The following is a 12,934-nucleotide window of genomic DNA, read 5'->3' as shown; positions in this document are numbered from 1 at the left end:
CTCCCACCTGCTCTCCCTCTGGCAGCTCCAGGAGGAGGCAAGTATGGCTGAGGCCACCTGCCACCACCCCACGGTGACAACGCGGCCCTGCTGGGCAGCCCTGAGCGCCCGGCTTCTGCAGGACGATGCCACCAGGGAGCATCCTGTCATGGGCTGGGCTCTGTGGACAGAGGCGCAGAAGGGGCTGGTAAATCCTGCCTTGTCGTGGCTGCTCCCTCAGGGCAGGTGTGAGGGTCAGAGACCAGGCTCCATCCTGAGTGGCACTGAGGCAAAGCCGTAGCCTCCAGGGCCTGGCTCCTGATTCACCCACTCTTGCAGCTTGGGGGGCGACAGGATGGGAGGTGCGCAGGCCACGGATGGAACGGGAATGCCCTTCGCTTCAGACACAAGCGACACCCAGCTCAGCAGTGAGAGGCCACAGCAGGTGGGACCAGGGCTGGCAGGGCCTGACACAGGGTGCCTGTGCTGCATGAGCCATGATGCCTCAGCCCGGCTTCCGCGGTCCCCAGATGCAGCTACGGCAGGGGTGCCCCAAGCTTGGGGTAGGCCCTGGGAAGGACGCCCGCAGCCAAAAGTGGGGGAGGGGGAGAGACACAGAGAGAGAGAGAAAGACAGAAGATACAGAGAGATTGAGAGAAGGAGAGAGGGAGAGACGGAGAGAGAGACAGGAGAGACAGGAGGAGAGACAGGGAAGACGGAGGAGGCAGGAGGGCCCCACGGGCCGGGACTCCTGACCGCTCCACTTTCCCACAGCAGACCTTTGCGCCTTTCTCCCAGGAGCTCACAGCTCGGGAGACCACTCACTTCCCCAGCTGGCTCGGGGGGGCACTCACTTCCCCGGCCAGCTCGGGGTGGGGGCACTCACTTCCCTGGCCCGGAGTGGGGGGCCACTCACTTCCCCGGCCGGCGCGGGGTGGGGGCACTCACTTCCCTGGCCCGGAGTGGGGGCGGCTCACTTCTCCAGCCAGCATGGGGGGGCAGCTCATTCACTCACTTTCTGGGCCGGTAGTCGGGGATGCTCCGATCCAGGGAGATGCGGTCACTGAGCTGAGCGTTGTAGCCGTACTCCTCATACTTGCCTTCCGCCTCCTGGCCGTCATCACGCAGGGTGGCCGCCAAGCCGCCCTGGCCCAGGCCTCCTGGCCCCTCCACCAGGCCGATGGGCTTGGCGAGGCCTGGGGGAAAGGAAGAGAAGGTCAGGCAGGCCCAGGACACGCTGCATCTGTACCCAGGAGACTCCCCTCCCACCCCTCTCCCCGACGGCCACTTCCCCCGCCCCCGGTGCAAGCCCAGCAAACTCTGCAGATGGGAGGCTGCCAGCTTGGGACATTCCAGAAAGTGCAGAGTGAAGGGCGGTGCTGGGCGGAGGAGGGAGGGATGAATGGGTGGTGCATGGGGCTCTGAAGGCGGTGGACTCTGTGTGATGCTGTAATGGTGGAATTTGTTACTATGTATTTTTTGATTCAGGGTCTTGCTCTGTCACTCAGACTGCAGTGCAGTGGCACTATCTCAGCTCACTGCAGCCGGGCAGCCTGGAACTCCCAGGCTCAAGCGATCCTCCCACCTCAGCCTCCTGAGTAGCTGGGCACACCACCAAAACCGGCAAATTTTTGTATTTTTAGTGGAGACGGTTTCACTGTGGTGGTCAGGCTGGTCTTGAACTCATGACTTCAAGCGATCCACCTACCTAGGCCTCCCAAAGTGCTGGGATTGCAGGCGTGAGTCACTGCACTGGCCAGTACTTGTTCTTACGCAATTGTCCAAACCCACAGCAGGTGTGACACTGAGTGAGCCCCTGTGAGCCACGGCCCTGGGTGAGCCGCCTGCTCGATACACAGTCACACTCACGCACGTTCACGCCCGGGCACTGTGCCTGGAGGGTGGAGGATGCGGGAACTCCGCTCAGTCTCTATCAACCCGAAACTGCTCTGACGGTCAGACCTACTGATGCTAAAAATATTAACTCAAAAACTGCAACGACTCTAAGAAGATCAGGTGTTTTAAACGCCACGCCACTGCCACCAACCCCACCAGCCCTGAGCTGGACACATATCCGCATGCATGCTGCTACTCTGGGGTAGGAAGAACCGAGCCGTCGACACAGGCAGCAGCCAAGACGCGGCTCACACACGTGACGCCAAGTCAAAGAATCAACACAGGAGACCTCATCCCGTGTGGCCACTGGCGTGAGGTTCAAGAACAGACGGAATCCCAATCCCATCCCACAGCCATCGGGGCGGGACGGGGACCCCGGGCTGGGGCAGCGTCGACTGGAAAGGGGCCGGTGGAACCTCTGGGCTGATGGGGAGGCTCCACGGCTTTGTCAGGGCGTATGGCGCGGGTGCCCAAGGGGGCCGGGCCAGGGAAAGTTCTAGGTGCTCAGTTGTGCTGGGCAAGTGGACGTGCCTTGGGGATGCTCATCCCACGGGGACGGGGGTGAGAGGGGTATCTGCCCCCATAGATGGCACCGTTGGCTGTCTCTGAGCTGGGAGTCTCTGGGGCATCGTGGATTTGGGAGGCAGGTGCCCAGGAAGAGGCGGCATGGACCCCTGGGGCTGGGGTCTCTGGTCCTCGGAGGAGGGCCAGTGGAAACACAAACGGGAAATACCCGATGCTGACGTCCCACAGCTGCCCGCATGGGAGGGGCCCTTCTCTTGTGGCACCAGCTCCTGGGGCCCGGCGGGGTCTCTGTAGGATTCCTGCTCCGGGCAGGGACCGATGCCCTGGGGAGACTCCAGTCCGTGACCCTCCCCCCGCAGCAGGGCAGTGAGTGGGTTTCTCCCCTCCGCAGAGCCGAGGCTTTGAGCCTCCTGGAACCTCTGGAGTTTCTGGAATATTCTATTTTAAATGGATAAACAAAGTGTTCTTATTTATGTAGGACTGAAGGCTACAGATTGGACGTACAATTGAAAAACGACACAAATCACTTCCCTTTGTTAATACTGTGCGATAAATACGTAATCATGCTATTTAAAAATATCAATACTGCACTTGCATTGTTCACTTTGGAAAGTCTGGAATTGGAGGTCTCCCAGAGGCAGGCACAGCAGCTTCTACCTCGAGAGACACCTCATCATTCCCAGGGCTCAGGCCTCAGGTGGGGATTGGCCGCTTGGCCAGAGGGTGGCTGAGCGTGGTTCCGGACGGCTGCCCAATGCCTGGCATTGGGGCTTTATACCTGGCAGGAGGGTGGCTGAGCATGGTTCCGGACGGCTGCCCGATGCCCAGCCTTGGGGCTTGACACCTGGCAGGAGGGTGGCTGAGCGTGGTTCCGGACGGCTGCCCGATGCCCAGCGTTGGGGCTTTACACCTGGCAGAAGTGTGGCTGAGCATGGTTCCGGACGGCTGCCCGATGCCTGGCATTGGGGCTTGACACCTGGCAGGAGGGTGGCTGAGCGTGGTTCCGGACGGCTGCCCGATGCCCGGCGTTGGGGCTTTACTTTTTCACTTGTAAAATAAAATATGCACGAGTTAAAAAATTCAAACAATCCAGAAAATCACGAAACGGAGAGTTGACGACTGTGTGCTCTGTCTCCTCTCCAAGCGCCACACTTCAGAGGAGATGCCTTTTTCTGGTTTGAGTCCTTTTCACTGTGTCTGCTGCAGATCCAGGTCTTGCCTCGTCAGCCTGAGACGAGGTCCCCTGACTTCTTGGCATGAAAAATGAGGGGCTGAGCCCGTTTTCACCCCACCTTCTTCCCCTGCCCCCCTCCTTCCCTCGATTTTTCTTAGCTATTATTTTTAGTGATCCTGTGGTTACCTTGGTGGCTTCAAAAGGAATACGTAAGCCTCTATTTCTGGAAGCTCTGACTCTAGCCAGCATCTCCAGACTCCCTGCCTCATCAGATGAGAAATGGGCGCCCTGATCCACCTGCCGCTCAGCTGTGCCGCTACTTTTACACCCCTAAAGGCATCTGTGACACCCACCCTCGGCTCTATCACCGTGAGTGAGTGTTCACAGGACTTGACGACGGGGTGGTTCTGAAATGCAAAGCAGGCCCGGCGTGGTGGCTCACACCTGTGATCCCAGCACTTTGGGAGGCCGGGGTGGGCAGGCCAGGCATGGTGGCTCTCACCTGCAATCCCAGTACTTTGGGAGGCCAGGGCGGGCAGAACACTTGAGGTCAGGAGTTGGAGACCAGCCTGACCAACATGACAAGACCCCATCTCTACTAGAAATATAAAAATTAGCCAGGTGTGGTGGTGCGCACGCACTTGTAATCCCAGCTACACGGGAGGCTGAGGCAGGAGAATCGCTTGGACCCAGGAGGCAGAGGTTGCAGTGAGCTGAGATCGCGCCACTGCACTCCAGCCTGGGCGACAGAGCGAGTGAGGCTCCATCTCAAAAAAAGAAAGAAAGAAAGAAAAAAAGCAGTAAATTGACATGCCCACATCAGGATTACATAGTTACAATCCACCATGGCACCAGCACGGCATGGACACTATGACGGAAATATTCTATCACCCACTAAACCTGTGCTGCTTAATGAAGAACTTTCAAAGGTCAAGACAGTATCATTGATTTTCCTGTTACACTATCAATTTCTCAGAATTATGCATATTTTGACTTGTTTTAGGTTTGGATCTTGACTTTTCACATGCCCTTTTGGAGAAGACAAAAAGATAATAATAATAATATCTACTGAGCAAGCGCCCTTCACACACATTAACATGTCATTCTCCACAACACCCCTGGGACGTAGGCTCTGTATTTCACCCCATTTTGCAGATGAGGAAACTGAGGCTCAGAGAGGTCAGGCCACACACACAGGGTCACAGGGCTGGTCAGCATCAGAACCATGTTTGAACCCACGCAACGTGGCATGGAGCAGCTTCTCCCGACAGCCGTGCTCTGCTGCCATGTGAGCTCAGGCCTCCTGGCGATGTGACCGGGGAGCACAGCCCCATCTTCCCAGAGATGTTCCCGACTACAGGGCCGGCCCTCAGTGCCCTCGCCTCATGGCCTTCTCACTCCCAGGTCCCTTTGCATCAATTGTTTGCCCAGCGGCCACCCCCGGGCCCTCTTCACTCTAAGCCTGGGTGGGCTCCATCGCCCTGTGGATCCCACGTCTGCTCAGGTCCTGGAGGTCCTCTCATCCCACTGAAGTATGTCTCTAAAGAAGTCTGAAGAAGGGCTGTGTGGAAAGTAAACTTGCTGAGCCCTCAAATGTCTGGAAGTCTCTTTCGTTGCTCCTCATGCTGGCTTGATAATTGTGCTGGGTATAGAACTCCAGGCTCGACGGTTTTTTCACCTCATGCAGCGCCCAGTGCTGCCTGCGAGTGTTCTGAGGTCGGCAGGACCCTCTTTCTTCTTCAGACAGGCATTTTGTTTCTGCCTGTCTCTGGACACTGATTTTTGTTGTTGTTGTTGGGATCCTAGATTTGGTCAGGGCATATCTTGAAGCGAATCACAGTCACACTTGGCAATCCACACTTTACAGTCACACTTGGCAATCCACACTCATGTCGACGTTCAGCTCCAGGAAGTTTGTTCTGTTAATGATGTGACTGCATTCCCATCTGCCATCCCTGTTTTCTCTTCTGTAACTTCTGTTAAGTGAACGTTTCCTCTCCCGGTTTATCTCCTGCCTCCCGAGGCTTCATTCTCCATTTTCATTCTCTTGGTTTTCATCTCATCGGCTTGATCTCTTGTCGTGTTGCCAGTTAGCCTGTCCCTTGAACTGGCTTTGTCATCATCTATTTAATCCCAAAGGATGCTGTTGTCCTCCAGCCGCCCTGCCTTGCACGAATGGCAAACTTGTTTTACTCCATGTGGTTGGCAGCAGCCCAAAAGCTGTCCACATCCGAATCCCTGGAACCAGCGAGTGTCACGTTACACAGCTAAGGGGGCTTGGCAGACGCCCCCAGCTTTGCCTGAATCTGCTTCATTGGCCAGAAGGTGCGGAGGAGCTGGGCCTTCACTGGCCTACGTGCTGTGGTCCCGTCACTTGCACGGGGGTTAGGGAACACCCTGGCCATGCCGCTGCTCACAGCTTCCTTGCGGAGGAATGAGGGTTGCCAGGCCTCCCACTGAGTGTTTTGAAGAGAGAGGCTGCCATTCCCATCCTCCCTCCACCCTGGGGCTCCATGCCTCCCCTCACTGCTGCGCCTGGGCTTAAGAGAACCAAGCAGCCCCTGGTCCAGACGCTGCTGCCCGCTGAGCTGCCTGATTTCTCCTGGCTGAGGGTCCTCCTTGGTCACAGGTGGGCCACCGTCGAGTCCCTGTCCCAGGACTGTGCGGATGGTGGACATGGAGCTCAGGGACCCTGAGCCCTGCACTGGGCGTGCACTGGGGTAAAGGAGCCTTTGCTGCCTCGGATCCGATCTTCTTCCTCAGCTGGTGGAGTCAGTGCTGTCACTATTCCATAGCTGCTGAGAGAAGCTGCCTGGGGGACACCAGTGCCAGTACTGGGCCTCTCCTTCCCTGCCTGCACAGTGCCCGGCACTGGGCTGTCGGTGAAGCCAGGGTGTTGGGGGTGGGGAAGAGCAGAGCAAACTCTCCAGATGCCCGTCTGAAGGCCCTACTGGCTTCCCAGGCTGGAGGCCCCATCTCCAGCCCCTGGGCTGTGGCAGCACCGGCCACTCCCTGTGACCCCCAGTGCAGCTACAGGGACCACTGGCGGCTCCATCCCACAGTGGGTTTAGAGGGATTTGGTCCTGAGCCCTGCAGCCGCAGGCTGGGCGTCTCCACACTTTTACCAGTTTCTTCATCATTTGTCCTTGTTTCCTGGTGGGATCAAGCAACCCTGCCTCTTTGGAAGGAATTCTTTGTGAAAGAAGATATGAGGCCATGCTGCAGAGAAGAGACAGGGAAGATGAGAGCTCCAGAAATCCTGCCGCGAGGCACCCACGGCAACCTTCCTCACCGGCAAAATCAGGTCCGTGGGATTTTCACTTTTCCGAGCTATTAACGGATTCCTCCTGCTCCAAAGAACGTGACCAGGAAAGCCAAGCAGCTCTGACCGCACCTGCCCTCCCAGAGGCTGCCCTGGGCCTGCGCCTGCTCCTGCCCTGCCCTCCCGGAGGCTGCCCTGGGCCTGCGCCTGCTCCTGCCCTGCCCTCCCGGAGGCTGCCCTGGGCCTGCGCCTGCTCCTGCCCTGCCCTCCCGGAGGCTGCCCTGGGCCTGCGCCTGCTCCTGCCCTGTCCTCCCGGAGGCTGCCCTGGGCCTGCGCCTGCTCCTGCCCTGCCCTCCCGGCTGGAAGTCCTGACCCCAGCCTCTGCTGGCACCTTGGCGCTGCATGGCCGCTGCCACCCTGAGCAGGATGCCTGAAGCCTCTGAGACCTGGCTCCAAGGCCAGAGCCGGAGTTGGTCCCCAGCCTCAGCCTCAGCATCACCCGGAGGTCACCAGAGCTCCTGAGTCTCCTGCCTGACGCGCGCCTGTGGATCAGACACTCCCGGAGGGGCCTGGTGGGCTGTGTTTTAACAAGGACCCGGGTGACGCAGCCAGGTTTGAGAAGCACTGTTCTCAGGCTGCTGTTCACGGAGGAGCCTCCACCGTCCGGGGCCTCACCGGGCCTCAGGGGCGCAGGCTGGGGGCCATGGGGAGGCGGCTCCCATCTCTTTGCTGACTCCGGTCAGAGTCATTTGTTCATCTGACCCACCTGCTCCAGGGACAGCTCTGGGGGGAGGTCAATGGTGAAGACCTGGTGCCCCAGGAGAGCCTGTGCCCCCCAGTCCCACCAGCCCCACCAGTGTGTCCATAGCGGTTGCCAGAATACCAAAGTACCGTTGGCCACATCATTCACAGATTCTGTGTTTGCAAATGTTCCTACTCCCTAAAATTCATCTGTAATCCCAAAATCGATGCTCGTGGTCTTCCATGGCCATTCACAGACAGGCTTAGAGGGGCAAGATCTTTGGTCAAACAGGGTCAGGCTCCACTTCTCCTTCCAGCTCCGACTATACACGGGGTCCCCTACCTTCTCCTTCCAGCTCCGACTGTACACGAGGTCTCCTACCTTCTCCTTCCAGCTCCGACTGTACACGGGATCCCCTACCTTCTCCTTCCAGCTCCGACTGTACACGAGGTCTCCTACCTTCTCCTTCCAGCTCTGACTGTACACGGGATCCCCTACCTTCTCCTTCCAGCTCCGACTGTACACGAGGTCTCCTACCTTCTCCTTCCAGCTCCGACTGTACACGAGGTCTCCTACCTTCTCCTTCCAGCTCTGACTGTACACGGGATCCCCTACCTTCTCCTTCCAGCTCCGACTATACACGGGGTCCCTCATCTTCTCGACTCAGCTCCGACTGTACACGGGGTCCCTCACCTTCTCCTTCTAGCCCTGACTGTACATAGGGCCCTTCTGCAGCCACTTCCATCATAACCAATTCACTTGAGATAACTAACTCACTCCCAGGATAACCAAGCCACTCCCAAGATAACCAACTCACTCCCATGATAACCGACTCACTCCTACAATAACCAACTCACTCCTGAGACAACCGGGCCAATTCCACTAAGCGACTCACTCTCATAATAACCAACTCACTCCCAAGAAAACTAACTCACTTCTGAGAAAACCGACTCCCAAGGTGACCAACTCATTCCCGAGACAACCAATTCCCTCCCATGATAACCAACTCACTCCTGAGATAACCAAGCCATTCCCAAGACACCTAGCCCACTCCTGAGATAACTAACCCAGTCTCATGATAGCCAACCCATTCTTGTGATAACTAATTCATTCCCAAGGTAACCCACTCCCAAGTTAACTAACCCACTCCCATGATAACCATTGCACTCCAGAGCTAACCAAGCCACTCCTGAGATAACCCCCTCCCATGATAACTAACCTGCTCCCACCATACCTAACCCACCCCTGAGATAACCAACCCACTCCTGAGATAAGCCACTCCCATAACTAACCCATTCTCACATTAAGGGCATTAACCCCTTGGAGAGGGCAGGGCCCCTGCAGACCCCTCTCATGCCATGGTGGGGGTTAAGCTTCCCACGCGGGGGCAGCTGGCAACACATTCACAGCACAGCACTGACCGTGTTCCTCGTGCAGGCGTTGCACGAGCTTTGCCTCCTTTAATCCCCATGGTTCCCTCCAAGCCAGGTGCTTTTGTCACCCCCCTGTAACTGATGAGACTACTGAGGCTGAAGGTTGGGCCCATGGCCAGGAGGCAGTGAGCCCCAGCCACACTCCGCCACAGTGCTCTGAACTGCAAAGCTCTCAAAGAGGGTGTCCCAGCGGACCGAGAAAGGCACCGCCCCGTATCGTGTCAGGCAAAGGTGTTAAATAAACAGCCACTAAACCATGGTCACACCCCTTTCAGGAGAGGAAGGGCATCCTCTCGCAAGGAAGCAGGTGACGGTGCCCGCCTGGCCTTGGGGACCACGGCTGTGCTTCACTGTGTGCCCTGCTTCACAGACGGAAGTGCTGCTGCGGTGGGCACGCGGGAACCGTCCAACGAGAACCACACAGGATTTTCTGGGCCAGACTAAGGTGCCAGCTGGACACTTCTCCTCCAGGGCACGTAAAGGGTCTCCATCCATGGGGCTGCCCCATTGCCGGCCCCTGCCCCTCCCAATTCTGCCTGGAGGTTGGGATGGCTGTGCGAACATTCACCACCGGCACCGCACGAGGACTGCCTGGTGGCCACGGGGAAGGAACATGCCGTGTGGACACATTCAGATTGAACCTGGTGGCCACGGGGAAGGAACATGCCGTGTGGACACATTCAGATTGAACCTGGTGGCCACAGGGAAGGAACATGTCGTGTGGACACATTCAGATTGAACCTGGTGGCCACGGGGAAGGAACATGCCGTGTGGACACATTCAGATTGAACTAGCCCTCAGAGGAGGGACCTGGGGCCCCACTAGGTGGCCGGAGGGGAGGCCAACCCCTCCCTGGCAAATGCAGCCTCGCCGCTGCCCTGCGTGACTTTGGACAGGGCAGGTGATTTGGATGCGGCTCCAGGGCGCACAGAACATGCGTGTGCCACCTTCAAGATGGAGGGGTCTGCATTTTGCTTTTTGCCTCCACATAAAGTTATGGCCACAGATGCCTTCTGTGCCATCACAGGTAGAATTCAATTACAGTCATAGCAATGACCTTCCAACCACCAGGAAACATCCATCAGACGGCAGAGTCCACAGAAACGACTGCCTGACAACCCCGAGAGCTCACGTGTTTATCACTTATTTATTAATTACATATTTAGGATTGCTTATTTCAGAAATTGAACCACTGCGTCAAAGATAGAGAAATTTCACGAACCTTGGTGCCAAGTCATTTTCCAGAAGGTTTAGATTAGTTTTGTTTCACTGCCAGCAATATATGCTTCCACTACTTTAATTAGAAAGTGCATCACTTCTGATTGGAAAAGTCATAAATGCTTCCGGTAGAAAATTCTACACACACGGACACACACACACACGCACACATGCGCACATGCACACACACGCACACACACACACATGCACACAGAGGATCACCTGGGGTCTCATGCTGCAGGGAAAACTAATATCAGTATTTTCGAGCTCCATATTATTTTATAAGATCACGTGAACCTCCTCGGCGCAGCTCCATCCACATATCTGGTGTCTGCCGCCTGCATTCTGCTGTTATCACTGCGTCTTGAGTATTTTCCCACGTCACTAAAAATTCTTCATAAACATAACTTTTGATGGCTGCAAACATAAAATGTCAATTTGTAGCTGCGCCATTTATTCCTCCATCCAGTAGCAAAACTCACGGAGCTTCTGCTAAATCCCACGAGCCGCCCAGGCCGGGGAGCCCCAGGTGGCCCCGGTGAACGCAGCACACACCTGCCTGCCCCCCAGAGCTCATGCACACAGGTGAGCAGGTGCCAGCCCAGGGCAGCCGCTTCCTCGCAGGTGCGGCCAGAGGCAGGGGCAGGGTCCCCACGAGGAGGAGTCTGAGGGGAGAGAAAGGCCAGGAGGGCAGGAAGGTGTCCTGCGAGTGGCTGCGTGTGCGGGTCAGGGCTGTGGGGGCAGAAAGGGGACGATGGGACGGGGTGAGAGCTTTCTGTGCCAGCTGGGATCTTGCTTTGAGCTTTGCAGGAAGTGGGAGCGCAGAGGAGCTTTGAGCTGAGGCGGAGAGAGGAGGGTGGGCACAGCGGTCAGGCTTTCCACGCAGATAAACCACTCCGGTGACCGTCCATGGGGTGACGAGGGTGGAACCCAGGGGCCTGTGCAGAGTCCGATGTTCTGATCAGCCCGGGGGTGAGATCGTGTGTGGACATCGACGACTCGGTTTCCCACCCTCTGTCTGTCCATCTCTCTCCGGACAGCCTCCCTGTGTATTTCAGGACTAGCCGTCCCCATGCGCACTGTGGCTGCCACCCCTGTGGCCTTCACCCAGCAGTCCCTGTCAGACCCTCCACCGCTGGGATGCAGTGGTCGCCCGAGGCTGGGCCAGCGCCCTGAGTGGATTCGTCACCAGGAAAGAGGCCCCGACCCCAGGCATCTTCAGCAGCACAGGCCACCTGGGCATCTTTGTCTAACACGAGAGGCAGCTGCTCAGAATCCACCACCAAAAACGGAAGCAGAGGAGAGATGAGAAGCAGCACCCTCGCCCAGGCACACCTCCGCCCGGGCACACCCTCACCTGGGCACACCCTCACCCAGGCACACCTCCGCCCGGGCACACCCTCACCCAGGGACACCCTCGCCCAGGCACACCTCTGCCCGGGCACACCCTCACCCAGGCACACCTCCGCCCGGGCACACCTTCACCCAGGCACACCTCCGCCCGGGCACACCCTCACCCAGGCACACCTCCGCCCGGGCACACCCTCACCCAGGGACACCCTCGCCCAGGCACACCTCCGCCCGGGCACACCCTCACCCAGGGACACCCTCGCCCAGGCACACCTCCGCCCGGGCACACCCTCGCCCAGGCACACCCTCACCCAGGCACACCCTCACCTGGGTACATCCTCGCCTGGGCACAGCCTTGCCTAGGCGGCCTCCTGGAGCTCAATTTGGGGGGTGTTTGGGCTCAGTGGGCCCTGAGAGGGGAGCCAGGGAGCCCCTGGGGTGGAGGGTGCGGCCCAGGTGCCGATGTGAGGGCCAGGCCTGGGGTTTCTCCTCCTGGCTCCTCACGGCACTGGGTGGTGGGGACCAGCAGTCCTGGGTGGGGCTTGGGTCCGAAGGAGCTGAGTCAGGGCTGGCAGCACAGCCTTTAGGACGGCGGCTCTCACAGTGGCACCTGGGCCAGGGCGGCCCACCCTCAGGACAGGGGGACTCACGGCGGGGCCCACACTCAAGACAGTGGCTTCCACCCTCAGGACAGCAGCATCCACCTCATCTGGGAGCCTGTGGGGACCACACATTCTTGAGACCCTCCCCAAACCCGCCGAGTCAGAACCCCCGGGGTGCCGGTGCTTGTTCTAACCAGGCCTCCAGGGGACTCCCACACAGGCAGCACTGGAAGCGGCCGCCCCGGGTCAGCGGATGAAGCCCGTCCACACCAGAACCACCTGGAGAGTCTGAGGGCGCCGGCGCCTGCCTGCGCCTCCCCCACGGAGTTGACGTAACTGCCGGGGCGTGGCCTGGACGCTGAACGTCTAAACCATCCCCAGGTGACTCTCAAGTGCAGAGCAATGGGAGCTGCTGTCTGGGATGGTGAGGAGTCGGCCTGGCTCCAGGGCCCCAGCCAGGAGGCAGCCCACTCAGGGGCGTCCCGGAGCCATGCAGAGGCCTGTTGGGGTGACCCTCCCGGGGTCTGGGGGCCAAGGTCCAGGAGGGTGGGCAGAGCGGGGGTCCAGGAGGGTGGGCAGAGTGGGGGTCCAGGAGGGTGGGCAGAGCGGGGGTCCAGACTGTGGACAACAAGTTCTTAAGGGAAAGTCAGGTCGGACATGGTGGCTTGGAGGACACAGCCGCATCTCCAGGCCTTTCTGGGTCCCCCCACTGCCCCGGTGCTGCCGACGGAGTGCCATGGGGCATCCACTTTC

At 58.5% G+C, this 12,934-nt stretch overlaps 1 protein-coding gene across 1 annotated transcript in view; it reads right to left on the bottom strand.

The window, feature by feature from the left end:
• The window catches only part of LOC105490556 (polypeptide N-acetylgalactosaminyltransferase 9), a 119,612-nt gene that overhangs the window by 84,157 nt on the left and 22,521 nt on the right, over positions 1-12,934 (bottom strand). The window contains exon 2 of the mRNA XM_011756317.2: positions 995-1,175. Within this exon, the coding sequence (XP_011754619.1) occupies positions 995-1,175 (181 nt within the window). The remainder of the gene's footprint in view (positions 1-994; positions 1,176-12,934) is intronic.

The sequence above is a fragment of the Macaca nemestrina genome, chromosome 10 (assembly GCF_043159975.1).
Source record: "Macaca nemestrina isolate mMacNem1 chromosome 10, mMacNem.hap1, whole genome shotgun sequence".
NCBI classification, from domain to species: Eukaryota; Metazoa; Chordata; class Mammalia; order Primates; family Cercopithecidae; genus Macaca; species Macaca nemestrina.
The sequence above is the reverse complement of the archived record's forward strand: the minus strand, read 5'-3'. Positions and strand labels throughout refer to the sequence as shown.